Source organism: Suillus subalutaceus, assembly GCF_016647625.1.
Source record: "Suillus subalutaceus strain FC151 chromosome Unknown DFJ58scaffold_73, whole genome shotgun sequence".
NCBI classification, from domain to species: Eukaryota; Fungi; Basidiomycota; class Agaricomycetes; order Boletales; family Suillaceae; genus Suillus; species Suillus subalutaceus.
Genome location: NW_024540322.1, coordinates 100,021 through 126,599, shown reverse-complemented (window position 1 = coordinate 126,599; position 26,579 = coordinate 100,021). Strand labels below are relative to the sequence as shown.

The 26,579-nt window shown below is 47.5% G+C and overlaps 11 protein-coding genes and 1 non-coding gene across 12 annotated transcripts; 7 read left to right on the top strand and 5 right to left on the bottom strand.

Moving 5' to 3' along the window:
- The first annotated feature begins 540 nt into the window (after positions 1-540).
- DFJ58DRAFT_794765 (uncharacterized protein) lies at positions 541-3,017 on the top strand. Its single transcript, XM_041390474.1, has 13 exons — positions 541-924; positions 989-1,009; positions 1,068-1,132; positions 1,196-1,273; positions 1,326-1,423; positions 1,486-1,530; positions 1,582-1,759; positions 1,810-1,843; positions 1,898-2,040; positions 2,093-2,173; positions 2,222-2,284; positions 2,342-2,439; positions 2,497-3,017. The coding sequence occupies exons 1-13, from the start codon at positions 600-602 to the stop codon at positions 2,609-2,611; spliced, it is 1,344 nt and encodes a 447-aa protein (XP_041242529.1). The 5' UTR covers positions 541-599; the 3' UTR covers positions 2,612-3,017.
- Positions 3,018-5,262, bottom strand: DFJ58DRAFT_794762 (uncharacterized protein). Its single transcript, XM_041390473.1, has 2 exons — positions 4,911-5,262; positions 3,018-4,858 (listed from the first exon to the last, which is right to left on the bottom strand). The coding sequence occupies exon 2, from the start codon at positions 4,855-4,857 to the stop codon at positions 3,280-3,282; it is 1,578 nt and encodes a 525-aa protein (XP_041242528.1). The 5' UTR covers position 4,858; positions 4,911-5,262; the 3' UTR covers positions 3,018-3,279.
- Positions 5,263-5,355: 93 nt separating this feature from the next.
- Positions 5,356-5,428, top strand: DFJ58DRAFT_t107. Its single transcript has one exon. It is a non-coding gene; the product is annotated as a tRNA-Val (tRNA).
- Positions 5,429-9,180: 3,752 nt separating this feature from the next.
- DFJ58DRAFT_662372 (uncharacterized protein) lies at positions 9,181-9,792 on the bottom strand (the record flags this gene model as incomplete). The annotated part of the gene is given in 2 exon segments (XM_041382295.1): positions 9,181-9,301; positions 9,314-9,792. Coding segments are annotated over 2 exon segments (600 nt in total), but the record flags the coding sequence as incomplete, so codon positions are not given.
- Positions 9,793-9,963: 171 nt separating this feature from the next.
- Positions 9,964-11,181, top strand: DFJ58DRAFT_704662 (uncharacterized protein). Its single transcript, XM_041383685.1, has 2 exons — positions 9,964-10,334; positions 10,504-11,181. Exons 1-2 carry the CDS (start codon positions 9,970-9,972, stop codon positions 10,760-10,762), a joined length of 624 nt encoding a protein of 207 aa, XP_041242526.1. The 5' UTR covers positions 9,964-9,969; the 3' UTR covers positions 10,763-11,181.
- A 39-nt stretch (positions 11,182-11,220) lies between these two features.
- On the top strand, positions 11,221-14,090 carry DFJ58DRAFT_914829 (alkaline-phosphatase-like protein). Its single transcript, XM_041395407.1, has 13 exons — positions 11,221-11,711; positions 11,767-11,780; positions 11,834-11,851; positions 11,900-11,939; positions 11,993-12,079; positions 12,222-12,271; positions 12,321-12,378; positions 12,436-12,520; positions 12,670-12,731; positions 12,801-12,987; positions 13,035-13,351; positions 13,431-14,004; positions 14,077-14,090. The coding sequence occupies exons 1-12, from the start codon at positions 11,322-11,324 to the stop codon at positions 13,683-13,685; spliced, it is 1,563 nt and encodes a 520-aa protein (XP_041242525.1). The 5' UTR covers positions 11,221-11,321; the 3' UTR covers positions 13,686-14,004; positions 14,077-14,090.
- Positions 14,091-15,104: 1,014 nt separating this feature from the next.
- On the bottom strand, positions 15,105-15,999 carry DFJ58DRAFT_729457 (uncharacterized protein; the record flags this gene model as incomplete). The annotated part of the gene is made up of 5 exons (XM_041385749.1): positions 15,105-15,250; positions 15,312-15,408; positions 15,458-15,646; positions 15,705-15,914; positions 15,976-15,999. 5 exons carry the CDS (start codon positions 15,997-15,999, stop codon positions 15,105-15,107), a joined length of 666 nt encoding a protein of 221 aa, XP_041242524.1.
- Positions 16,000-16,679: 680 nt separating this feature from the next.
- On the top strand, positions 16,680-17,775 carry DFJ58DRAFT_716896 (uncharacterized protein; the record flags this gene model as incomplete). Its single annotated transcript, XM_041384277.1, has 3 exons — positions 16,680-17,011; positions 17,063-17,321; positions 17,374-17,775. The coding sequence occupies 3 exons, from the start codon at positions 16,680-16,682 to the stop codon at positions 17,773-17,775; spliced, it is 993 nt and encodes a 330-aa protein (XP_041242523.1).
- Positions 17,776-20,371: 2,596 nt separating this feature from the next.
- DFJ58DRAFT_729455 (uncharacterized protein) lies at positions 20,372-20,764 on the top strand (the record flags this gene model as incomplete). The annotated part of the gene is made up of 2 exons (XM_041385748.1): positions 20,372-20,661; positions 20,713-20,764. The coding sequence occupies 2 exons, from the start codon at positions 20,372-20,374 to the stop codon at positions 20,762-20,764; spliced, it is 342 nt and encodes a 113-aa protein (XP_041242522.1).
- Positions 20,765-21,041: 277 nt separating this feature from the next.
- DFJ58DRAFT_794725 (uncharacterized protein) lies at positions 21,042-21,759 on the bottom strand. The gene is made up of 3 exons (XM_041390472.1): positions 21,611-21,759; positions 21,457-21,557; positions 21,042-21,405 (listed from the first exon to the last, which is right to left on the bottom strand). The coding sequence occupies exons 1-3, from the start codon at positions 21,689-21,691 to the stop codon at positions 21,273-21,275; spliced, it is 315 nt and encodes a 104-aa protein (XP_041242521.1). The 5' UTR covers positions 21,692-21,759; the 3' UTR covers positions 21,042-21,272.
- A 1,086-nt stretch (positions 21,760-22,845) lies between these two features.
- Positions 22,846-23,614, bottom strand: DFJ58DRAFT_729453 (uncharacterized protein; the record flags this gene model as incomplete). Its single annotated transcript, XM_041385747.1, has 2 exons — positions 22,846-23,112; positions 23,519-23,614. The coding sequence occupies 2 exons, from the start codon at positions 23,612-23,614 to the stop codon at positions 22,846-22,848; spliced, it is 363 nt and encodes a 120-aa protein (XP_041242520.1).
- A 282-nt stretch (positions 23,615-23,896) lies between these two features.
- Positions 23,897-24,827, top strand: DFJ58DRAFT_842604 (uncharacterized protein; the record flags this gene model as incomplete). The annotated part of the gene is made up of 3 exons (XM_041392852.1): positions 23,897-23,969; positions 24,488-24,609; positions 24,660-24,827. 3 exons carry the CDS (start codon positions 23,897-23,899, stop codon positions 24,825-24,827), a joined length of 363 nt encoding a protein of 120 aa, XP_041242519.1.
- Positions 24,828-26,579: the final 1,752 nt, after the last annotated feature.

Here is a 26,579-nt window from a genome sequence, read left to right as displayed (position 1 = left end):
CGAAGAGAGAGGTCCTGAAGAAGAACTTCAACAGATTGCGGCCTGATCTTCATCTGATTGTGCTGCCTCATCTCAAGGTTAGTATTACTGATTGTGGGTCTCTCCGATCTGCTCAGAATGGAGAGAGAACATGCCGAGAATGACTTTGGATGAAAAGTTGGAGGCCACTGGTTAGGTCTAAAATCACCTGAAGTAGACTCGGAAAACGTAAAAGCCTAGAGACGTCCAGCGGCGTGATAGATCGGCTAATTTTTCAAAAAGAGCTGATAAATTCGGAATGAATATGTTTGCACATGCCAGATTAATGCGACGCTGCTGGCGCTACCATGGTGAAATATCCGCGGAACATGTACCGACCTGGGGGGAAGAATGCGGGGTCAAATATTGGGGTCAGATGGGGGGGACCAGGGGCCCCGGACCTAACTACTGTGCACAGCTTATCGTCACACCAAGTGTGACAGAATAAGGTTGTAGAATTTCAAATTATTAAAAGTAAATATCTATTTGGTTATCGTACGAATTAATTATAACGGTTTTGTCCGAATCCATTGGGACACCTTTGACACATTTGCACTTGTCTCCTCCAATTGCGTCTGTGAATGCATACAGCTCTCAGGCGCGTGCATACAAGCAATGTGATGCGATTGAGCCGAACATCTTCTGCTCCACAGCTCATTCCTCAATGTAGACAATATCAAAGTCACGCGCTCTCGACTTCTCCTTCTCCATCTCAGCAGCGGTCAATTCCACACAATGCCTTACTTGTACCCGTCAAACATTTTCATCTAGCCTCATGGAAGAATTTCTTTCGGCCGAAAGCTCATGAGTCGTCTGGAATGTCTGACACTCAGGAGGAAATAGCTAAAGCTGCTATCCTTGAGAAAGTCATGAAAGGCAGGCAACTTACAGACCTCATGCTACGCTGTACGTTCTCTCCATTCGATTATCTCTTTTTCGTTTCTCTTTCTTGCAGCTTACGAAGGCACAGGCACTATTCTGGATCATGCGGGTACATTATCATTTTCTCAGCCCATCCTATCGTTGCATGACCACACCTGTCACTTTAGGCAATATCAAGAGCATATCTGGCCAATTTAAACGGTCTGACTTGTGCAACGAGCATCGCTTAAACGTAAGAAATATTATGTCTGCACTCCAGCATTTGGGCTGGACCCTTACTAAAACTCTAATGAAGCCTCGTGACTTACGGAAGATTGATTCACGAATACCCAACCTTGTTCCTACAATTCTTATTCGCAAAGGAGCTGTTCTAGTACGTTGCTGTATGTAAATATGTGTGGCCTGGTTATAACATTGACGTCTAGATTAACATACTTCACATACGGGCGCTAGTCAAGGCCGATACTGTGGTTTTATTTGACTCTTATGGGTCCAACGATTCCCGTCTTCACTCTGTGTTCCTGTACCACCTCGAGGTCATTTTTTTCATCAAACATTTTACGTGTGTCGACTGACCCCATTCAGCATAACCTTAAGGCCCGGGGGTAGCGGCGCACCGTACGAATTCAGGTAGGTTTTGCCGCAACTTGATCATTTCCGCGCTGCATCGGGATTTTATAGAGCAATCGAGTCCATCCTTCTTTCCGTTCTTAGTGCGCTAGAAGCTGAGATGGTATTCATCCGTAACCTCGTAGGTGGTCTCTTGGCGGAGCTCGAGGACGATATCAATCATGACAAATTCAAACGCTTGCTACACTACTCAAGACGTCTGGTAGCATTCAAAAATCGCGCCAAGCTCGTACGACTTTTTTGTCTTCCCCATGAGATCTTTTTTCATTCCCATTCCAGGTCCAAGAGGCTCTGGAAGAAGTACTCGAACAAGGTTAGCATTGCAACTATTGTAATAGTTTAAAGGTTCGAACTTGCTATGTTCAAGATGATGATTTGGACGCTATGTATCTTACTGACAAGAAAAATGGTGTTCTGCGTAACATGCATGAACACGAGGAACTTGAAGTCCTTCTTGAGTTTTTCTCAAAACAAGTAGAAGAAATTGCCAATGAAGCTGAAAACATCGAGGTGGATTTTTTGACGCATATCGTTTTGCCGATAACCTTACCGTCCTCAACAGGCCAATGTTCAATCTACTCAAGAGATTGTCGAACTCATCTTAGACTCTAACCGCAACGCACTACTCGCATTGGACCTTAAAGTGAGCATTTTCGTGCCACTCGAGTGAGGTAAGGCTGAGATATGTCAGGTATCTATCGGAACTATGGGAATTGGCACGGGAGCCCTGATCGCAGGTTTATTCGGCATGAACGTCAGTCACTCGTCACAAGATCTTTGATGCCCGCGTTGACGCTCTTCTCTGATCCAGTTGAAAAGCCACATGGAGGAGATGCCCTATGCCTTCATGGCGATGTCCACCCTCTCATCAGCTGTTGCACTCTTCGTAGCATGGGCTGGCCTAAGAAGGTATCGTATCCAATCGCTGTTACGGACCGTAATGTTTGACCTTCGTTATCATCACAGACTCGCTCAGATACGAAAAGTCGGACTCTCTAATCCCAAACGAGGACAAGATTTGGAAGTGCGTCCACGAATACCACTACCCTTGCGCCGGCGAAGTTCAAATGGATGGTCATGATGATCAACGAAACCTATGGAATGCTATCGCTGCCTTGCGCCCAACTTGACTATAGACGCATCAACCTTAGCTATGGTACCCGCATTTGAAGGATCAGGCCGTATATCAATCAATCTACATCACGTCGCCCATCTCCGTAACTGCATGTTCGCGCCACGGACGACATCATATGGTCATGTCTTGTGATTAGATTATAGAATGAAGGAAGTTTCAGGGTACCGATCTTCTCGCCAAGTGAGTCCGATGCCTCGATGCAAGTCATTCCGGTGATCCTACAAGTTCTGTTGCCTGATTCCGCAAATCTTATCGGCAAGTCCCAGCCAAGTTCATATGAAACCCTGCTGATAGCAACAACCTGCTCTGCACGCGTCGAGGATAGCGATATGCCCTCACCCCTTCCTCCCCGATACAGTGATGTCGAAGCAAATGTTTCATAGGCAAGATTAGTACATACGTCCCTACAACCTGTGTATCGGGCAATTGAAATTAAAGATAACGACGCAACGTCCTAGTTCTCGAAGTGGTAAAACAGCTTTAACATTCTCCAGTTATATGTGTCCACGAAGTTGATAGATAGCGGACGCATCCGTAGTCCATATGAAAATTTTACATACAGGGAACACGAACGACTAACGCATGTCAATGAGAGCTATTGGGGGAGGCACAGCCTATTCGTTCCTTGGCGGGGGCATGTCAGGGATCAGATAATGGATACGGTTGTGAGACGGCCCTGACATGGTATGCAGCGGGGATAGTGACTCTATACCGTGCGAATGTGATGATTCACCGGCGGTAAACATTGACTGGTTGTCTACTGCGCTATGTAAGTCGTCACAAAAATCTGAGGCCTCATAGTGCGGCACAGGTTTTCGAGAAGTGCGGCGAGCAGACACGGCACCTGTTGAGGGCGAGCGCCTGGCCGAGGTTGCAGCTACAGGGGAAGGAGGGTACTCGTCCCGCCCTCGGCTAGGAGATGTGGGCGTATGCGGAGTGGGGGCAGCTAGGGCTGGCAATGAAAAGCGCTCGGTACGCAGGTACATGGAGCTTTCCATGGATGAGCGTATTCGAGCTGCTTGCAGCTCAAGACTTTGTTCCGAATAGCGCGCAGGGGTGACACGGGTGCGAGCAGTGCCGCCACGGGGTGGTGGATCTGGAAAAGGACATGGATCATGAGGGGAATGAACAGATGTGCGGTGATTATAATGCGACAAGGGATTGTTGATAGCGTCTACAGGGATCATTTCCCTGGACGAGCGAGGGTGTGCTTCTTTCTCCTCCCCATGACTTCCGTGACATTCGTCTGAACTCTGCGTTGTTGTGGTCTCTGAGGCTTTGCCACTATCTGCGACCATGAGTATTTCTCCCTTTGCATCCGAATGACCGTGGGAGTGAGTAGAGCCACCTCCGAGTCCCGCTAGTGACCTGGCAGCTGAGTCATTAGATCTTAACGAACTCCACCTCCTTCCCACGCTCTGCTTTGGCTTGCTGCCACGAGTTGGAGAGCGACGTTGGCGGCAAAGGTAATATGCGATAGCCAAGACAAGAAAAACCAGCCCTGCTAGACTACCAATCACGATCCCCACGATCTTGCCAACGCTGAGTGTCATTGAGGAGGTGGTTGCAGCGCTAGTGATTCCTGGCGATGAAGATGGGGACGAGAGCAAGCAAGCTGTGTCGGATCCGTTACTAATGAAAAAAGCAGTAGAAGAGGCGTCGAGCGAAGCTACAGAGCCTTCTATTATATACCAGCCCTGTGGCTGATCCACTTGAGGCCATGTCCAGGAGTTTAAGATGGCACTAGTGTTTGCTAAAGTCACGGAGATCTGTCCAGCAGTATTTTGGCGGCGGGTGAGATCAAGCTGTTGAAAGGGATCAAGAACATTGATACTCGTGATAGAGAGCAAAATGTTGGGTGATGAACCGTTATAGGTCCAGGTGATGACGCCTGGGGCGCATGTCGTCATATTCTTGACGGCATTGATCGTGAGCTGGGTAGGTGTTGATGAAGGGGTTAGAGCGCTGGCCGTTGACGTCATGACATGCGAAGAGTTAGATGAGGACGAGGTAGACGAGGTTGTAGGTGATGAAGCAGGCGAGGAAGTGGAGACGGCGCCTATAAGACCAGGATCCGGAGGTATAGGTGGCGAGGTATGGCCCACCTGCCGTTCGGCATGCTGAGCTAAAACACCTGCCCACTGGCCTCCACCAGAGTAGAGCCAGCAGAGCACCACCAAAGCTGACAGCATTCTTATCCTTGTAAGAACATCCGAATATGAGATGGTCGGACCGAAGTACTCACGAGCTGATGATCCGCAGGCTTTTATGCACCAGTGATGCTGGCACAAGATAACCAACAGGACAAGCTGAAAGAACTCTTAACAGCAGGTGAAGCCCCCGTCTGGCGCTCTTGATAGAGTGACCGGATGAGCAAGAGAGTCAGTGTGAAAATTGCTGCCCCAACGACGATTAATCGCCTGGGACAAATGCCACGGCGGACCCGTTACCGGGATTCTAGTGCCGTGGATCTTCTGTGGAACCCAGTTTGCTCAAGCGGGTTTGTGCCTCCGTTTCAAGTTCCAACGAGTTTAACGGATGACGATGCCCCTAGGCCTGGAGTCTGGACCTGCCGCATATGCCCACCGTCGTTCCTGTTAAGACTGAAGGTAGCGATCAATTTGCTTGCTAGCAGCTTAGTATATCTAAGCCACGATCGACATGACGCGGGTTTTCGCAGAATGTTCGTCGGTTCAATGGTCTAGTGGTTATGATTTCTGTCTTACACACAGAAGGTCCTGAGTTCGACCCTCAGTTGAACCATCATTTTTTGCATAGCCTCTATATAATGGGCCTGTCTAAGTGGCCTAGGAATTTAGTTGATCATTTTTGGCGTAAGACCTCTCGATGTGCGATTTCTCTGCAAAATCATGCATAACAGCACATATATAATAATATATTCAAAGAAGTGTGTTGACAGGATATATCGTTGTGGTGGTCAGAATACAGACACCTAGGATACATTTCGCCTTCCGACGATTCTTCCCGCGAAGCAGAAACACACTGCTGAGTTCCATACGTACTCCGATCGCCATTCCCAAACTGTCTCGCCTCGACTGTATTCGCCGTTCAGTTAGAATGCCGAAGTTTGACGCCAACTGACAGTTTGGCATGTGTGCACAGTATTCGTGGTGACATGACGAGGTATGCTTATCCTGATCCCTGAACGAGAGCAGTGAATTAAATAAATGAGGTCAAGTGTGATCTCGACGGGGACAACAGGTTAAGGGAAGACAGAAATTTCGAACACTATTCACATGGGCACGGGGTCAAGCAGAGCTTAACCTGACGTCAGGCAATGGCGCAATGGGGGATCCGTAATGGGATAGCATAAGGAAACCTAACGTATCCGTCGACGAGATGGGCTTGGTTGTCAGTATCAGCTAGCAGATCTGTCAGTCATGGGACCGCGGAAGGAGCATTGTGAAACACGCGAATCTTCTAACGCCTACATCCCTCTCAGGAGAAAGGTGATCATGGGCACGGACCGAGTTACAATGGGACGGAACTAGACAAGGCCCAGCCATTGCCACAATTTCGACCCAGACGGAGAGTGACGGCATCTGGGGGATTTAAACTTGCCAAGTGGAACAGGTAAGTCAGTGGGGATTAACGGGGCCAACGGATGATCTGGGGTAGCACGTGCCTGAGACTGGGCAAAATCAACTTGATCAAGTACCGCAAATTGCAAATCATGAACTGCATATAAGTCTATTTGGGTTAGAAAGCCAAGTAAGGTCGGTCTTGAAGCTTGAAGATTAACCATCGGCACCCAATCCCTGCTAACACACTGCCCAACTGGGAGTTTCCAGAAGGAACGGATGTCAGGTCTAAGTAAGTGCTCCCGTGGTATATCACTGGGATCATCGCTTGCCTCAGGACCAATGAGGCCATTATCATATCCTCAAGATGGTTTTAGAGTTTCCAAAGTACAGCGACATAAAAATTCCACTTACGAAGCGTTGTTCTAGTTATAGGTGATGTATTGCTTGAATCATACACTGCGCAGACGAATGTAGCCACGTTTCGCTAGGGTTTGACTTTGCGCCCAATGCCGCAGGGATAGAATGGATTTGCAATTCCAGCGGAATAACTTGAAAGCAGAAAATGATACTTACTACGTACAAGGTCATCCAGAAGGTAAAGGTACCAGAATTTGGTCCAACGGGGCTAAGAGTGGCGATTGGATTGCACTAATGAGTAGTAAAGAACACGTGCGGTAGTTTGGAATCACGGCTCAACCGGCCTCAGTACTCGGTGTTCACCTTGTCACAATTGATACCGTAAAGCATCAGAGTCCCCGTTCGCATTTCAATCGTGTGCGATCATATCATATGACATCGCCGCTAGAGTCGGAGAGAAGGTACATCGCCACATGAGGGAGAAAGTTAAAATGTGTCTCGTGAGCTGCGGTATTTGAACCTGCTGATTGGCTTGGTTACTGAAATGCCTGTGTATGGAAGAAAGACCACTTTCCTTCCACATACTAGACAGCACGAGATTGGCACGATACCACAATTTGCACATCCCCGATAAAGCACGCATCTCGTGGCAGGTTGGATTCAGTCAGAATCGGCTGGGCGATGTGCACATTCGCGGCAAGCTGTCACGGTGTAGTATGAGGGCTGACTACTACGCAGTCTAAGTCAGCTCGCAACCTCGCAGATGTAACGACCGTCTCCCTTCAAGTTAGTCTGCCAACAGGAAAGCATGAGCGCATACTTCTCCACTCTTTAGGTTGTGTTACACTTACCAGTTACACGACCAATAACAATGATAAACTGACAACATTTGTTACCGCGCTCCCGGAGAGCACGGTATATGAAATTGAGGACTTTCACAGGAGTTGTCAAGGGCCTTTGCACGCACCTGTAGAGTTATAGTGTACACCGTGACGTTCCAAAACTGTTTGAATGTCCCTGAACGCCCTTGGAATGTGAATCTTTATAAAATGAATGGGTGACTATACGTGGGCTTAAATTTTGCGCAATATAAAAGACCGATTAAGGAAGTAGAGCCACGATGCCGAGTTGAATTTGCAAAACAATGTTGTCTCCACCCTCCCCCCTTCCAGAGTCCAGACTATGACGATTAGAATTTATGGTTTGTATCCGTTTTGGGTTAACGTCAGGTCCCCGCCTGCATCACTTCCAGCATGGTGAATCGGTGCCGTGGTCCAAACCTCACCCACTGAATAGCTGGCGGCACCACTAGTGCCAGCGTGTCGGCTCCAAAATTCTCTGATAGAGGTGGCGCGCCAAGGAGAGTCGAATGAGGGGAAGGGGACGCCCGTTGATCTGGATGTTGATGTTGCCTGAAGAACAACACGCAAAGAACTGCGTTAGGCTCGGAACTGACTCGGAGTTTAGAATGAATATTGACTGCACATAGCATCACTATGAAACTTGACTTGATCGTAAACAATGGAGGTGCAGGGGAAGCGAGCCTCGAAGACGGTATTACGATCAATAGAGCCAAATGTATCTGGAGATAAAGACTGCACGGCAGAGTGAATGGCGTCGCAAAGAAATGAGTGCTTTAGACCAGAGGCGAGGGCGGACGTAGCAAAGGCCAATCGTGAGGATGTAGAATGTGTCTCAGGTGGGATGTACAGTCCCTATGACCAGTCCCAGCCACAACCTCGAAGGATGCATGCCAAACCAAGTGTGTCGAGCACGGAATTTCGCTTTGGTACATCGGTTGACGATCGCAGAGCCACACGAATAAATGGTTTCGTCTGCACTGCTGCAATACAAAACATGGATGTCTGAGACAGGTTCAATGCTTTAGCAGTTAATGCGAGTACGACGGGAATTCACTTGAAGCTCCATATTCAAGTGAAAATTCGGACCCCCCATGCAGATCTCTAGCGATGTCAGCTATGAGGAGACGCAGGCGGTCTGGCAAGGATAACATCGTGGCCCCCGATTGATGGAGGGAACTAGTGCGAGGCAGATAACTAGACTGCGTCCGTTGTTCAGACGTTTACAAGTAGGCTTGAGTCGCATATCTGTCATGAGAGCTGAAATAGCTCAATCGTATGCGGGGCGATGCTGGCAATGAAGCACATATCATATTAGAAATGCGACACGACGATGTAAAAGAGATAACAGCCAGCAGGTACTTACTCGTCAGGGTGTATATCACGATGTCACCAGAAGGCAAGTTGACCAGAGAAAACCTGTACCACGCAAGATTAAGAAACTCTACCAAGACCTAGGTTATGCGACCGACCTGCACAGGATACAGCCGAGTGAGAATATATCGCTGACTGTTTGGTTTCGGGAGGTCGACATCGCAGACAGAAGTGGATGTAGTATCACCTTCTTCACGGACGTGCTTGATGCATGTCGGTTCTGGTAAGTGCATCAGTTGCCACAAGACGTTGAGAGACGGGAGGCCGTACAATACGGCCTCGCGGACCTCCTATAATATAGGCATTGACAGCAACAGTCCTTATACTTTCATCTCGGCTTACCCCAAACCATCCCCCATACCAAGCACATGGTGTAAATCTAACCCCCTTTCATGTGCATGACGTCATCCCAAATTGACTGAGCAGGGTTCCAGAGCATATTCTTGATTCCGCGACCACCATGAATGTGTCCGAACACATGAAGCACTAAGGGCTGTCTCCTACAGAGTTACCACATATGTGCAAGTAGGGCTTGCCAACTTAGTTCAGTGAGGTTGAGATGACCGTATGGAGGACCGTGAGTGATGAGCGTCTGGTACGACATACCAACGGCTGAGACTGTCAGTGGTACAAGTACGTGGGTATTGGAAGGTGCCATTGCCATGCTACGGAGTGAATGCGATGCCAAATATTTTGAATGCGCGACCGCACACTTGGATAGCGTGAGCCTGTCCTCCAGATAAATTATTCCACGCTCTCGCCATGTATGGACCCATAAATGACCCTCATCTGTCTGAAGGCACGCATCGTGATTATCAGCTATAACGATTTTGTGCTCATGCAGAAGGGGGACTAGCCAGTCGAAGGTAACTTGGAGTTCACGAGAAGTACCAGAATGGGTAAGACAACCGGCGTGAATGAGAATATCACCGGGTGGTATCAAGGCAGATATGTCGGTGTTGTGAGTGTCTGATATGCATATGGTGCGGACGGGAAAACTAACGACGTGGCAGTTGTTGGCTGAGACGATTATATAGCTTTGAGGCTAGACAAAGGCTAGGATTCGTCTTGAACAACTCCATGGACCAGGAACCTTGCGATTAATGATTGCATCTAGGTAAGACATGCTCGTCTGAAAACGATCAATCTATGAGTTTTCGGAAGGGTTATGGCAAGTTCTCGCAGCGTACATCTTGCCTATCAGACACCTGCCCTCGTGAGCAACGCCATGGGAAAACTTGAAGTCGGCGACGTTGCAATTGCTAGATTCGGCGAGGGCATGGAGCTACTTCATGGCTTCGACGAAGAACCATTTACGGATGCTGCTGGGGCAAAGACGCTCGGCGTGTTCAGATTTGAGCAGCGTGTAACGAACGTCCTGGATATGGTAGAGACGAGCCTCGAGGTGCTAGAGAGCGCTAGGGAAAGAAGGGCCACTGGGTCGGCAAGTGCAGGTGAACTATGGCAACTCGAGATTATTATTTCGGACGGTATCTGTCAGGATCACGAGCGTTTGCGGCAGGTGCTGAGACGGTGGAGCAGGGCTAGCGGCCTAAGCCCAGAGCAAGACAGACAAGCTGAGATGATGATGGATGCTCTGAGCTACGAACATGGTGAAACCTAGTCTACGTGCTGACTAAGCTGTAGAAAGGGCCGATAGGACCCTTCTTGCCCTTGGGACCCTGGTCCAACGGGTAGCAAGCCAACGCGTCATGATCGTATTCATCATCATTGACCCACTGCACTCGACCTCCACTTCTGGGCAAGGGCAAACACAAGACACTTCTGCTGTACAGAACTCAATCGTTTCGATGAATCAAGTCGCCTACACGACGATCAACGGGCGCATGGAGCTTCAGGTGGAGAGGTGTCTGGATTCCTTCCCATTTGATTACTACGTGGTGCTTCAAAGCGTTGAGGCACTGCCTGAAGTAATGACGTCAGGCGAACAAGCACTTTAACCGCAATGTATTTAAAATAAAATCTCACCCGTTTTGTGCAATCTCCACAAGCCTCTCTTCTGCTAGTTTCGTGAGCGCGCCGACATCATCAGGTGGTTTTCAATCGCAAAGGCGTAGACCGTGACGCAGCGTATTCAAGACGCATGTATATCTCTAATATCTGTGACCCAAGTTAAAAAATCTCCGTGACTGAAGCAGGATCAAGGATGTATCCGCTTAAGTGTATGGAATCCGTCTGAATGACCCTCGACTGCGCGGCGGTTACCGTCCATTTCGAAGGCTACATGACGTGGGATGGGGCCCGCAGAAAGAACACGGAGGAGCAGAATCACGACTTGGGCCTTGATGAAGGCGAGAAGGACATTGTCCAGTCCAGGATGTCATTGCGAACGTGGCTCAGGTAGAAGGTAATAAATGAGCACAGCCACATACATCCGCGATTTCCTTCCGCGATTGGTCGACTATAAACGACTTGCGCGGCAGACCCAGACTCCGAAGTGTGCTTATTTCAGGTCTTTTTTAGTCCCTTTCGACTTTCCCTTCGTCGTCGTCTTGCGCGATGACGAGCACACATGATATTGATAAATTAGCTGAGCGACGCGGTTTGCTCTTGAATGTTGACGGCATAGACGCTGTCCAACCTGATCTCGAGGAGCAACCCACTTCCTTTGCGACCTCAGACAAACGCAAACGTTTTGCTGGATTTAGTGTTCTCCTCTCGCTTATTCTCGCTGCCACCCTATTTGAACTCTGGCCCCGTACTCGACACGACACGAGAATCGGGAGGGATGCATTGTACTCGAATGGAACACATGAGTTCAAGAAGACAGTGCTTATGGTTTCGATCGATGGGCTTCGTGCAGATTATTTGGATCGTGGACTCACGCCGCATTTGCTAGATATCAGTCGGGAAGGTCTGAGGGCAAAGTACATGAAACCTGTTTTCCCCGTGCGTGTTCCCTTTCTGTTCTTTGCTCTAGCACTAAACATTTCCCTCTCTGCAGACTCTGACGTTCCCGTGAGTCATAGTTTGTTCAAGTAATTGATACATCTGAATGATGTTTGTTCCAGAAATCACTGGTCACTGATGTAGATATCAACCGTATGTTGCTTGACATGAACTCACACTGCATCTAGGACTGGCCTGTATGCCGAATCGCACGGCATCATTGCAAACGTTCGTCCTTCATCACTTTCTTCAACTGTGGCATTCTCACGTCAGCCATGTAGAATTTCTGGGATCCCGTTTTCCGAGACACATTCCATTACGCTCGTGTTGAATCCGCGCAGAACCCAAGCTGGTGGCTGGGCGAACCTGTCAGTACCCACTGATTTTTTTTGTGGCCGTCCAATGTGTTCCCTTTCACCTCTGGTAACTTTGCATGTCTGTCTCGTCATTTGACTGACACACGCATCGGTCTTCCTCTTCTCTGCATTTCCTGCCCTTCGTACAACTTAGATGTGGGAAACTGCCGAACGTGCAGGCATCATTACTGCAAACCTCATGTGGTCAGTTTTCCCCTTTACCTCATACATTACTTTGTATTCACTCGACCAGGCCTGGTCCTTGGTCTACATCCTCGGGCGTGAACTCTACATATTTTCTACCTTGGGAGGTAAGAGTGTGATCTTAGACTTGAAAAGGATGTAATATGATTTGAACTGGAACGCAGGATAACTACCCTCTCGAAAAGAAACTTTCCAATCTCCTAGGATGGATTGACCTCCCGCTGGAAGAGCGGCCACAGCTTATTCTTGGTGTGTTCTTGCATCTGTTTCTTTCTCTGCCTCTGGACCACTATATCTGTTTCTTTGCTCTAAGCGGTACGGCGTTGTTTCTTCTGCTTGCTATTTCGTCCTCTTCAATTTCATGATTCTCCCTTGTGCCAGCTGACGTTGTTTCATAGGGTACGAACCGTCACTAGACCACGCTGGCCATGCAACAGGGCCGATGTCTAAGGCCGTTAATGTAAGCGTTGTGTCAGTCTTATTAGTTGATGTGCTTATTTTCGTTTTCCAAACTTGCTACTTACTGCAGTTGAGTCTTGCTGCTGTCGATCTTTTCGCTCAGAACCTGACCCAAGCACTAGGGGAGCGCAACCTCACACATATCGTTGATATCATCTTCGTCAGTGACCACGGGATGGCGGACACCAGCCACCCAACTTGGGTATATGTTGATGAGATTGTTGGTCAGCCGTGGAAAGGTGTTACCAAGATGGATGGTAAGTGGTTTCAACATATAGTCTTCTGCTTACCATGCGCTGTTCAGGTTGGCCATCTATGGGCTTGCGTTTTGCTCCCGGTACAAACGTGACTGAGGCCCTTGAGCGTCTGTGCGAGCACACACTTACCCATCCGGATCAGTTTGATGTGTTCACGACTGAAAGCTTCTCTACCGACCTTGGCACCTCCTTGGTAGACCTCAACGCACTCAACTACGGTAAGATGTCTGCAGGCACAGTGGAACCTATGCCAGAACGATACCATTTCTCCCGCAATTACCGCATCGCTCCTGTGTGGATTGTCCCGCGCATTGGCTACGGGCTGACCGACCGCACGGGCGGCGAAGATGCAATACCAGCTGGAGTGAGTTTACCTTACCGTATCTCATGTCGCTTTATCTCTCTGTTGCAAGTCATCGAGCTGACGCGTTCCGCCCTCCTAGAACCACGGCTATGACAACGAGGACCCGTCGATGCATGCCATATTTGTCGCACACGGGCCTTTCTCGCAGGGCATGAAGGCTGCTGTAGTCGCACGAGGAGAGAGCGATGGTACAGGAGCATACGTGATGCCAGGGTTCCAGAATGTCGAGATTTACAACCTCGTGATGCGATTACTGGGCCTTGACGCTACAGATACAGCTACAACTAACGGAACCGCTGGATTCTGGGATGAGTTTGTCTTGCCAGATGCTTGAACCTCACACATATTTGAAGTCGAACCTGCTTTACAGTCATTGACCGTCATTTGAGTTTGGAATTTTCGGATGTCTGCCACAACACAACCAGACACAATCTCGAAAATCGCTTTTGGCGATGTCATTATAGATTGCTAATCCACTTTGTACAAAGTTTTGAAGAACATCAAATGACTGGATTGTTTTACCCAGAGTCTTCCCCGTCGACTGGTGGGGAAGATGGAAATGCATCATCTTGAGACCTTGACGGTCTTGGGTTCTGCGGATGTCTGAGGGTTTGACGTGGCTGATGGGGTCGAAAGCATCTAGGCGTGGAATGGTGAATTCGTCTTAACTTGAAGTTCTTTGGTGTCTCGTACCTGACTAATGATCTTTTTCTTCAATTTGCAAGATCCAAACTTTGCGCGTCGGGCAGAAAGCCTCCCCCTTCGAAAACATTGTCTTTGTATTATCTACGCGCGCGTATAATAAACCCGCAACGTCAGGCTAATCAGTTGGTAAGTGTATTTAAATGACCGATCATCTTTCACACCTCGGTCTCCTCTCTTCCCATTTGACATACAGCGTAGGTGGCCTTGCGGTGCTTAACCGAGTGAGTCACAGTTTATCATGGAGTCACCTTATCTGAATTGAGAAGCTTCTATATGAGTTGTTCGCCCAAAACCTCACCAGGTTGGTCAGTTTCAGCTTCATCCATGTCAGAAGAACGGGCGCAGAGGTGAGTTAATTCAGCTCCCAGACAACTCGATTCTTCTCGTCTATTATTGACTTTCTGATCAGTCTGAGCGAACCCATCCCTCCAACCCCTTCCAAATCCTTGCAAATCGCACCGCAGTCATCCAGAAGTATCCGCTTCGAAGACCCATGTCAGGGCGGCATTCCCTCGTTCCTCGACCTCTCCTCGACCGACTTTTCCCACTCCTTTCTCCTTTATCTAGTGATACACCATCCGCGTCTTTCCATCGTCTTGATATTCTTTGTTATAGACTGGACAGTCTAGTTCTGCAATGAGCTCGAGTACTTCTGGACGCGGTCTCAACCCGATTGGGCGCTTTCCGCCCTCCCTAATCCATACCCTAAGAGGGAGGTCTCATGGAACCGAGTCCCTTGGTATTCCACGTGAACAGTATCATAAAAGACAGTACCCTGTTTGTCCAGTTCCACAAGTAAATAGAAGCGGTAGACCAAAATAATGAAATCTGGCCTATCAATAATACATGAAAGTAGTTGTAGCACTGCTGTGTGCACCACATCAGGGAGGCTATATATAACATAGACAAATCACAAGTAAAACAAGGAGTAAAATGGAAATTAGAAATGACTGACGGTATCCAGCGTAATTGAAACTTCATCAGAGCCGCTAAGTACTAGTACGAGTTCGAGTTCTTGGTTGTTGTAGCACACTTTGAGTAGTGTTCCCTAGTCTGGCGAAGAAGATGCTGTCGCATACTTCCACATGGATTGTATCAACATCGTTCCAATATTGACGACGTATAAAACAAGCAAGATTGCAGTGACTACGCGACAGATCGTGCTCTGGGAGCAAAAGCCTGCTATCACCATAGCTGAGGGGTGGGATTCATCAGGGAACCGAAGAGAGTATCGAGTGATGGAACAACAACTCACCAAATATGAAACAATGTAGAGACCAGGCGACGAAAAACATGGGGGTGACTATTGACAACAGGTACGATAAGACGAAGTAGCCGCCTGGCTTAAGTTGCTGATACTAGGTCAGCGGGTGTAGGTGGTAAAGTGAGAATAAAACTTACTTCTTGAGTCCAGTGCCGATCGGAGTGTAGCCAACGTATCATGCTCGAGCCAGATGTCAACATCGCGATCATAGCGAGCATGAGCGATATGAAGAACAGACAATGAGGAGCGGGTGATGTATAGTCAAAGTATCGAACAGGAGAGCCGGTAGTGACGAAAACACCACTTACAGCGATGAGGACGCCTGCCTTTTTGAAAGTATGTCAGTGCCAGATTCAGCTCGCGCAGAGTGGGACAGCGGCTTACTGTGGTGATAGTGCTGTCTAGGATAGAGCATAAGCGGCTCCTAACGGTTTCGAACGCTTGCTCTGATTGCAGCGACTTCCAATGATCTTCGAGATCTGGGCGTCCAAGGGCCAAAAAACAGAGTACTCTCGTTAAGAGGGACATGCGACGAAGAGCTTCAGGGAGGAGTTGTTCTTCGGCGAGTGTTCTTGGGTCAGCAGTCACATAAAGCTGTAAAGGTCAGGTTCAGTCATACGGCAAGGATTCCTAAGTCTTCAACTTGAAAGTGCACCTCAGTGGAATAGAATGAGGCCATGGAGTCAAATTAAAGAGCCTTGAAGATGGACTAATGCACCTCCCATACTGACAAGGAGATGCAACACATATTATATACCCGTCATCAGAGAACTGGTGAGAAGATATTGTCAGCATAATGATCGCTAGCAAAAACTCACCGGTTCACTGATGGTTGCAATCATTGACCTGAACGAATTAAGCTCATAGTAGAGTCTCAGTAATAGGTTACACAAAAAAAACGGCACATCCGGATCGGTAGTACAACTTAAATAATGGTGCATCGAGGGTCTTGGCATCCAATCTTTCTCCTAGCATTCGATTCACAATTCCCAATTCTGCTATTCAATTGTTTGGTTGACGAGGAAATGCTCCGGCTCAGCGCTCGGCTTCACCTCGAGTATGTCTTAGTTGCCCACTTGGATAGGAGATATGGCTATCCTGTGATCGGCAGTACTACCGAAAATACATCAATTGTCGTGTCGCTCCGAGTCATTACTAGTTCACCGTGACCGGGTTGCACAATTATTACAAAAAGAACACCATTGGAATTTATTCGGAAACTCATTTTGATTCTGTATTGGGGCGGTCACCTAGTGTACTTGACAGGATTTCAAAGCAGATAGTATGAGACTAACTTGAATCGGACCCAGGATGGACAGAAGTACGACGAATGTGGCTGTGCTCTATATTTGTCTTGTAATGAGCGTCATCGAAACACTTTTCGTCACGTCCCTCATCATACTTTTAGGATGGCTGTACATACGCAAAAGCACATCTTTCCCTATCATCGTACTTCTTCACTCATTGTATTCCCTATACGCTCTCATCCAACGTTCGCCAAACCTCTTCTCCCGTCTACGTATCCCTCTCACTCTCCCCGTTGACCGTATTCGTTCGCTGTTATTATCAGAAGCTGGATTCGGAGCGGGAGCGGGAGATGGTGGACTTGCAGTATCGGCGCAAATGCCACCTGATCTCGAACTTTTACTAAGTCGCCTCAAGACGGATGAATCGAGGGGGTGGTTTGTCCGGTGCGTCCCTACCCTACTCCTTTTACATTGTAAATTCATAACCACCTACAGGTTTGGTCAAAGGGCACTGCAGACATGCGCTCCATGTACCTCTGCGGATGATTATGCCCTCTTTGTATTCGCAGGCGCCCTTATCGCCTATGTCCGTACTGCTGCGGTACTCTTGTTACTTACTTCCAATGCAAATGGGAAGGATAGATGGAGGGGGTATGTTTTAGGCGTCTTAGTATGCGCGGCTCTTGCAGAAGGCTATGTCCTAGTTTCCGTTAGCGCAGCTCCACTCCCCAAGGACGGAACCCGAGTCTTCATGGTACTGTCCCTCACTTCCAAGTACCACTCGCAGCCTAACTTAACTTCAACAGTGGCACGACAATATCCAATTTACACGCCAAGCGCTCTTCCTCCTTCTCCCAATCCTTACCCATTTCCTCCCAGAGGTACAGAACCCAGGACCACCCAGCATGTCCCTCGCCCCAGCTCTTGCACACCTCGAGCGTTCCATCCCTCGCGCTCATCTGTTGAAATACACACGTGCAGCTATCATGCGCAACCCTGAACTAAGCGAACGCGCGGTAAGGTGGTGGTCAAGGAAGAAGAGGGAAGGAGACGCTGGGAGAGAAGATGAGGCGGTGCAGAGGGCGGCGCAGAAGATGGGGCTTGGATTTGCTGATGCTGAGAGTGGTGAGGAGGGCAAGTTGAGGATGAGCGCGAGGATGGCGATAGAGTCTTTGAAGGGGTTGTTTGTTACCCCTGTGGGTCCTTGAGTGTCACCATTGTGTTTGATGTACAGGCGTCCGTGCGGTTTGTGCTATCGGTGAGTCTCCTTTCTGTGGCATTTTCTTCAGCTGAAACAGTGATTCCAGGTAGATTAGCTACATCACTAACGTATATGATACGTGATTGCAACGTTCCTTCGACCCCATCTTGGTATCAGGCAAAATATTGGTATTGCTACTTCTTAGCGGGTCTCGAATAAGGTTTCATCGATGAATTATGGCATGCTCCAGGACATGCGTATGATCGAGGATACCCGGTGCCCTAGTGTCAGTTTCAGTTCCCCATGATGTAAACAGATGCGCGCAGAACAGTGTCGTGCGGTTCCGTCGGACTTCGAGCGAAAAGGTAGGAATGCGCTCAGCCGTGTTCGATGACGTGAATGCTTTGTTCCCCCTGGACTTTCATCATGTGTTCTTAGTGAGTTTTCATCTGGGTGCCGCATTCGTTTTTGAGCCTGGCTTGATGTCGGACTTGCATTTGAAGCTAATTGATTACGGTACCCAGGCGTCCGTGGAGGAGCTGTGGGCTCATTGATATGGTGTGACCATGGATAATGCCCACGAAAGGCAGGCGAAGATAACTATGTATGGTGATGTGAAAGCAGCTTGCAAGAAGAAATCGATTGGGGAGTAGTGTGGAGGATAGCGGTTGGTTGTTTGACTTGGTGAGTGCCGCAGTCAATCTGCATGTTGTGCGTGTCTGGGTGGACCACTTCTGGTCATGGTCTGACTGAGGACAGCGTGCACAGAGGTCATACATAATGCAGGTCTGAGATTGTCAATCTCACGTATTTACTACTAATACTCAGTGTTGTTACTAACCCGTTAAATCAGTTATAACCCGGTTAACCCGGTTAAGAGGTTAGTTAAATGGATCTGTGATTTTGGGAGGGTTAGTAGGGTTAATGTACTAGGAGTTAATTGGGTTAATTGGGGGTCACCAAACTTTTAATCGTTATCATCAATCTAGTGTGGGGGGCAAAACTACTTGGCTTTAGTTTTGCCGGTTATAACCGGCAAAACTGGCAAAACCGGTTGTTTTGCCAGGGTGGCAAAACTTGGCAAAACTCTAGGCGCTTAGCTAGGTTATGTAGACTATATTTATGACATTCCTAATGGTGACATCAATATTAATGTTGCCTCATCCCAGCTGTCACCCTCGCCATTGTAATTAACCACCTCAATCTCATCTAGAACAGTCTGTGGTTGTTCAACCCGATCCAACAGGATCCAACCCGTCAAAATCGAAAGCATTTCCCACGAGAACTTCAACTTCGTTAATGCTCTGAACTTCTTCAGTCCTTTTCAACTCTTCGAGAGCTGCAAATTCAGCGGCAATGTCGTCAGGTGAGATACTCTCTAGACCAGTGAGAAGGTCATCTGTATTGCGAGGCTCGGTCGAGAGCAGAGGTGCTCATGCGAAGGATGCTTCAAGATCCTGTGGAGTCTCGACAATCTCTTCACGAGTGTGTATGTGAGCGACGGCGGGTGGACTTCCCAGCCTCTGCAGCTCTTACGGCGTTGTGGTGTCGAAGGTTTGCATGAATTTTGCCGAGTGTTTCAAATGTGTCAACTAAGAGATTACATCGCCATGCAAATTGTGTTGCGTCCAGGTGCTCGAAATTGTTGTTGATCAGTGATGCCCTCCAGCATGCACCATCTTACTTTAGGGATGTCATTTTGCATGTTCTCTTGAATTCAAACTATGTTATCAGAGAGCTAGATTACATCTCCACGAGTCTTGGATATCCTGGAGTTGTACCAGGTTTTGCCACCCCCCTTTCGCGTGAGTTCTGCCGAGGACCAGGCACAACCAGTTTTGCCGAACCGGCTGGCAAAACTCGGTAGTTTTGCCAACAACACTACATCAATCTCTCCGATTCTCTCTGTGCCAGCGTCCTGGGACTGTATTACCTCTCCAAGCCGCTCCGATGGGTAGGGAGAAGTCCTGGCTGTGGGATCCTTTTCATCAGGGGACTGCGAAGGTTGACAAAGTGCACTGGCAAGCACGCTGTAAATATTGTGTCAATGTGAAGGCTAAAGATCTCGCAAATGCTGATCAACAGGCTGTTGCACACGGAATACTGCAGGCTGTCAGAACTTTCACAATTTTGACGCAGGAAGGTGAGTTTTTGTCAATTGATGCCATGTAACATAAATGATTAATGTATACCGTATAACGGACTCAAACAGCATGCGATAATGTCCCTTATATTGCCGGAAAGGTCGAAATCATGGCAAAAGGAATACATATCGGGGTTAGGACAGGGACGAGTTTTGGTTCCAGGGTGTGAAAAACATGGAGAGTGAGGCTTTATTCTACGAGCTAATGTCACGCCTGCCCGAGGATGAAAAAAGTACTAGCAGGAATGTCCCAGGGGAGTCATCAGGCATGGGAAATAGTCCATCGAGCTCAATCGTTATTGACGACTCAGAGTAGCTAGCACTTTGAAGTAATTAACTGTTTTTAACCCCATTAACCCCAGTTATTTCGCGGTTAATTCAAATCAAGATGCACCAGTTATAACCTATTCAGTTATAACCCGGGTTAATAACAACACTGCCACCACCTGTCCGACCACCTATGAAAAGAGATATCGCAATAAACGACTCGGATGACGAGACCAGTGAGGGACAGTGGCCTTATGATGGTGATGACGTGAGCTTCGATGGAGAAAAAAGTGACAGGTTTGATGTTGGTGATCACATCAACTTATCATCAGGATTCCTTCTCGATATTCTCTCAGACCAGCCTGTGCAGCTTGAGCCAACCGCTTCCGCGAGTCACGGACCTCCATCCAAGCTGACGTCTGACACTGCAACTTCATCGACGACACCAATGGATGACGAGTGGGAGACATGGGAGTCTGTAGAGTAAATTACAGTCAATTAGGTGAAATTCACCTGCAAATTAACGCTAATTAGCGTCAAAAAGCTGGAGCTTTCGGGGGCTCTGCCCCCGAACCCCCGTCAGTAAATTTGTGTGAATTTCGTGTCATTCACACCTGTAAATTTGGCCCTCTGCGAGGGTCATGCTAATTAGCCTGTCAACCAGACGCCATACCCTAATTCCCGGGACCCTAGCCCGGGCCGTCCGGTGAAGATCCTAACTTGAGCTATTATGATGTACAAATATTGATTTCAAATTTCAGGGCAGTGGCGGTTACAGTGGAGGTCAGGCTTGCTTCATGCAACAATCACAATAGTTTATGTCGTAGTTGCTGATTGGCGCTTGCTTTTGCGAAAGACGCATGTAAGTCTTGACACGAGAACTTTTCCATAAGCTCTCACGCTGATATGATTTGATACGGCGTAAGGCGCTCTCGAAAGATTGGTATAACTAAAAGCCACGGACTGCATACATACACTGGTCTATATTTTGGGCACACGTGGGTGCGGTATATCAGGGAGGTTATATTGAACATAGATAAACCACGGGTAAGACAAGAAGGAGTAAAGTGGAAAGTGGAAATTACTGACGATATCTAGCGCGATGTCGTATATTTCCACATGGATTGCATCAGTATCGTTCCAATATTGACGATGTACGTAATAAACCAGAACGCAGTGGCTACACGGCAGATCATGCTCTGGGAACAAAGGCCTGTTATTAAATCGCTGGGGTGAAATACATGAGAAACCAGGGAGAGCATCAAATGATGGAACAACTTACCGAATATAAAACAATGTAGGGACCATGTGACAAAGAGTATGGGGGAGACTATTGACAACAAGTAAGACAGGACAAAGTAGCCGCCTGGCTTGAGTTGCTGATCATATTCAGGTCAGCCAGTGTAATCGGTATGGTGAGAAAAAAACTTACTTCTTGAGTCCACTGCCGATCAGTGTGTAGCCAGCGTATCATGCTCGAGCCGGATGTCAATATCGTGATCATGGCAAACATGAGTGATATAAAGAGTAGACAATGAGGAGCGGGTGATGTATAGTCAAGGTATGGGACAGGAGAGCCCGTACTGACGAAAACAACGCTTGTAGCGAGGAGGACGCTTGCCTTTTTTGGAGTGTGTCTGTGTCAGCGTCGGCTTGAGCTCCCGCGGACTTGGACAGCTTACTGTGGTAATAGTGCTGGCAAGGATAGAGCATGACCTGCTCCTAACGGTCTCGAAGGCTTGCTCTGATTGCAGCGACTTCCAGTGATCTTCGAGACTTGGGCGTCCGAGCGCCAAAAAACATAGCACCCTCGTTAAAAGGGACGTGCGACGAAGGGTCTCGGGGAGGGGTGTTCTTCGGCGAGTGCTCTTTTCATATAAAGCTGTAAAGGCCAGGTTCAGGTTCAGTCATATGGAAAGGATTGCCAAGTTGTAAAAGTGCACCTCAGTGGAATAGAATGAGGTCATGGCGTTGCAGAGAGTACAAATGGACTGATGCACTTCCCATACTGACAAGGAGATGCAACATATGTTATATACAATGGAAGGGAACAATTACTTCTGATTGATTGATCGGCACTGCTACACGGTAGCAGTTCCGAGCCACAATCGACTTCCAATTATGGAAAGCAGGATGGCCGTGCTCGTTTTTGACGTCATGGCATCCCTATTAGGCAGTAGGACTTCGAACACCCCATGGATGTCCAGTATTAATAATAAACGGTAGTACCCAACAGGACAGTTCCAGCGGGTATTGTTGACATTGTCCATATAACAATAAGACCAAGATCGTATATCAAAAAATCTATCTTTGATCCATGCACTATTTGTCCTTCTCTAAGCTGAGAAACAGGCTGCAAACCAAAATCCTGACCACCTGCAGTAATGATTGCAAGAATGCTTGTGCTTGAACTCGTCTACCATGCCCTCGAGTTTCCGTCTCCAAAGACATCACCTCCTTCGCTCACGGACCTGGTGGGGACAAAAATCATCGAAACGAATGAATGACATATGAAATACATATGGATGAGTCAAGATTTGAGGGTCTGTGAGAAGTGGTAAAACTCCCTAAAGTCATATGTCAGTCCTTGTCCAAAACCAAAATGATGATGAATACCTTGATGTCAGAAATAAATGCTAAGCCTTCAGTCTGCACATATTCCAGATGTTACGTGAACGCAAGGAAAACAGCTAGATCGTAACCATATTCATCTTCATCAAGAGAGGGCACACAGTCCATGTTGTGAATGAACTTGGTAAACACCACCTCGTTATCATCAATAAAATGTGCTCTTTGAGAAGATAACAGCCGAAACTGTTCCTGCCTTTGTGTCTCCTGTTTCCAGCCGGTATTGTGCTGGCTATACCCCAAGGCAACACCGGCATCAACAAAACGCACACGGGGGATCTCAAGGGTGGAGGTGTCGATGACGTGCTGATATGGTGGTCAATGTAATCATAAGTGTAGTCAAGGAGTGACTTTGCCCAATACATGACTTTACTTTTCTTTCCAAGACATGTTTCAGCTCGGTCTGTGGATGAATAACGCACGATCTTGAGTGAAGTGTGTGGCAGCAGCCTGAGTCAGTGGGACCCTAAAAAACAGTTGCTTAAACTACTACATCATGCTGAGTGTGTGATCCGAGGCTGCTAGAACAACAGGTGAGAGTGAATGTTGGCAATGCTGAGAAGGAGTGGATGTGCAACACACGGATCACCCATCAATGCAGTGATACATGTCTTGTCCGATGACAAAATAGTACCAAGGAGTGTTGCGCCATGAGGTAGTGCCGACTTCAAACAATATAAGGCAATGACTTTGTATAAGATGAATCACATACCTGCATTTCCCAAGCATGGTCAGCTGTCATCCATTCGGTATACACCCGAGACAGTTTCTGCGCTGTAGTATAAACCTTGTGAGACGTAAAGTCCATTACGGTTGTGAAATAAAGGGTGATTGAATAAATTGGAAATGCACTCGATCAGATCCCGCAGTAGAGAATAACCGGCGACTGTGTAGCGTGAGATGTACGAATAACTTGGATTTCCAACGCGGACCAGTCAGTAGTGATTCAGCTCGACCTCAAAGCTCTCTTGCTGAGTGGAATGATAGATGTCAATCCTGAATCTAAGTATGTGCCATTAACGCAATGATCGCGATAACATTGAAAATAAAGCATGGACCATCTCCATGCTAGAAAAGAATTGATTTCTCCATGCTTAGGCCCGAATGCCAAGAAGCCATACCGCAACTTGCCATTCTCTCCTACTTGAAAACGGATAGTAAAGGTTGGTTTTGTGGTGGCGCTATTCTTGTCAGATTTGAACAGACTTAGAACGTGTAGCCATGTTCAAAGGCAAGTGGGGGCTCGGGAAAGAAGTCAGTTACTTCCGCATCCCTATCCTGAGTTCTACCTCCAGATTCTCGCTCAAATAGTCTCTCCTTTGTTACCTAAGTCATACGCATTCATATCCTCTCCTGTTTCATAGGAGGAAGTATAAAGTTCGCAAGGGTCATCTGTGACCATAGGATCATCTTTGCTGGGTGGGAGAATCGAGTTGAGCTGGATCAAATCTTCTAGCCAAGTATTACACCCGGACCGAGGTTGGCTCATATGACGAGCAACAGAGTATGGTCCTTGAACTCTTTCCCACAAGAAGGACAGCGAGCTGGCATAATGGGGATTGCGGACTGAGAAAAGACAAGGTCGAATTGACCGGCATTTTCCGGAATCTACATGTTACATTCTCTCCTCATGTTTCCTGAGTCACTAAAATTTGATATTACCACTCTGCAATCATTTCAGCAAGCGCTTCCTCAAGCTGCTCTTCAGCTTCCACCCATTTTGGCTCTGACAATGAATGCAGTGATGGACCGTTCGCCGGTATTGGTGACCTATACAATGTCCTTGAAGCAGTCAGTTCTATGGTAAGTCGATCGTCCATCAGTTCTCAATACTACACCTCACATTTCAATAGTCCGTCCATGAACCATCAGACTCTGAGGCAAACTTGGTTATGGATGTTGTAAGAGCGAAATGCAATGTTTTCCTCACTCAGAAGACGCTCGTGGATTGTATACTACGGGAAAATGAGGTGTTCGCTAGCCTACTCAAATTCCGAGCAGAAGCCGCTGAAAGAAAGTAGATGATACGGACCTTGGGCTGGGATGTATGAGGATCATCTTCAAGAAGCACGGCTGGTCTCATCTCCCTCCGAGTCATGTGTTATTGCGGCGACAGGATCAAATAAATTTGTTCAATAGGTGCAATATAATCTTTTGCAATGTCATCATTATAATATCATAATGGGACATCAGATGTGAAAATCCCGCAGAGCCAGAAACCCACAATAGTTCTTGATTGACCGCTTTCGTTTCTACTCATCTTATAGCTGTAGTATGCCTGTCCTTGTTACATTTATGGACCATATAGATACATAGTTTTGCATGTAGTATGCTTATATGTTGCCTGTTGTCAAGTATGAAATTCGTTTTGCGCTTGAAACATTCCCGAACGGTGTTGAATTTAAGTTTAACTAGTACTACATAGTGTCATGTCTTTGGGAGGTACTCCACTTGATTCGAAATCAAGTCACTTACACTGTGTGAACTGTCCATGCTTTGAGCAACTGCAATTACTGTGAAGTCTGGCAAGGTATGAGGCTTAACATCCTGTGAGCTCTGTCAGCACTGTGCACTACTGTGAGAAAATATCGAAAATGTCGATCTCTGTGGAGAAATTGGTGATTTACTGATGATGAGACACATGAATGGTAGATGTCATAGCAGCGATGGTGTATTATTGATTTATCTTGCACTACACAGTACCGCGAATTCTCGATCATGTGTTGCGTGAACTGTGCACCAGAATATACCATACATTATTCAAACGAAGCTCTTGCGGTGCACGGAGTCCCAATCTTGCACTTACTTATTATGGGAATTGTCACAGTGACAAAACGAGCACGGCCCATCCTGCTTTCCATAACCAATCACAAACAAAGTCAGTTTCATTCGGCTTCTTAGAACGAACGGCGCCGTAGAAGAAGCTTAAGCTGACTAACACGATGACATGCAGTAGCACTAGTACACAGGAATTCACATTCATATGGATCAGTGTCGGCGACTGTGTATCTCACCTGCCAGGGCAAACATGCTCGTTGATATCTGAGTTAAACACTGGGTTACTAAGCGAGTTAGCTTTCTCTGCGCCGTGCGGAATCCAAACTGCGGGCATTGCGAGCAGAAGGCTCTTTGTAGATCTTGAATCAGATCGCATGTTCAGCGTCAGTTCCCAAAATAGTAGTTTTGGTGTTTCGGTTCAGGGGTAGTGAATGTGCGAATCACATGGATGTGGACTCGGATAGACTCGGATGCCTTCGAATACGTGCGTCCCTCATCTTCACCTTAATTATAGGATAAGCTCGCGTTTCGGACACTCGCGCCCCTCATCATACTTTCAAAGCAGCTGTACTAGCTATATAGCAGGTTATTAATATTCACGCATCTCTTTCGAAGGACCGAAACAGACCGAAACCGTGACTAGGTTAACTCTTTTACCCACTCGGTTTGACATATGCAGCGATAGTAGGAGTAAACTATGGCGAATGATTACATATGAACTTCGCATCCATGTCTATCCATGTCTCAGTTCTAGCGTCCGAGTCTATCGACTATGTATCTCACCTGCCAGGCCTGCCAGTGTATCTCCAGGCTCAACGTTGAGCTAAGCGAGGTAGCTTTTAGTATCTGCATCATGTTAAGATCCAAACTGTGAGCATTGCGAGTCCAGAAAGGTCTCTGTGTGGGTCGAACCAGATGGACTTTGCATTGATTCAGTACTGTCAGTTCCAATATTTCAAAGCTAGAAGTGCAGAGTAGTGAATGTGCGAATAGGA

What these genes read in the sequence shown, in the direction of transcription:
- DFJ58DRAFT_794765 (XM_041390474.1), top strand. Translation starts at nt 600, where the DNA reads ATGCATACAGCTCTCAGGCGCGTGCATACAAGCAATGTGATGCGATTG. An exon ending in CACTATTCTGGATCATGCGG is followed by an intron (nt 1,010 to 1,067) that starts GTACATTATCAT and finishes CTGTCACTTTAG; the next exon opens with GCAATATCAAGAGCATATCT. An exon ending in GGCGCACCGTACGAATTCAG is followed by an intron (nt 1,531 to 1,581) that starts GTAGGTTTTGCC and finishes GGGATTTTATAG; the next exon opens with AGCAATCGAGTCCATCCTTC.
- DFJ58DRAFT_794762 (XM_041390473.1), bottom strand. Translation starts at nt 4,857, where the DNA reads ATGCTGTCAGCTTTGGTGGTGCTCTGCTGGCTCTACTCTGGTGGAGGC.
- DFJ58DRAFT_704662 (XM_041383685.1), top strand. Translation starts at nt 9,970, where the DNA reads ATGGCAAGTTCTCGCAGCGTACATCTTGCCTATCAGACACCTGCCCTC. An exon ending in TTGCGGCAGGTGCTGAGACG is followed by an intron (nt 10,335 to 10,503) that starts GTGGAGCAGGGC and finishes ACGGGTAGCAAG; the next exon opens with CCAACGCGTCATGATCGTAT.
- DFJ58DRAFT_914829 (XM_041395407.1), top strand. Translation starts at nt 11,322, where the DNA reads ATGACGAGCACACATGATATTGATAAATTAGCTGAGCGACGCGGTTTG. An exon ending in GCTGGTGGCTGGGCGAACCT is followed by an intron (nt 12,080 to 12,221) that starts GTCAGTACCCAC and finishes CGTACAACTTAG; the next exon opens with ATGTGGGAAACTGCCGAACG. An exon ending in AAGATGCAATACCAGCTGGA is followed by an intron (nt 13,352 to 13,430) that starts GTGAGTTTACCT and finishes CCGCCCTCCTAG; the next exon opens with AACCACGGCTATGACAACGA.
- DFJ58DRAFT_794725 (XM_041390472.1), bottom strand. Translation starts at nt 21,691, where the DNA reads ATGTTTGCCATGATCACGATATTGACATCCGGCTCGAGCATGATACGC. An exon ending in ATCGGCAGTGGACTCAAGAA is followed by an intron (nt 21,558 to 21,610) that starts GTAAGTTTTTTT and finishes GAATATGATCAG; the next exon opens with CAACTCAAGCCAGGCGGCTA. An exon ending in CATTGTTTTATATTCGGTAA is followed by an intron (nt 21,406 to 21,456) that starts GTTGTTCCATCA and finishes ATTTCACCCCAG; the next exon opens with CGATTTAATAACAGGCCTTT.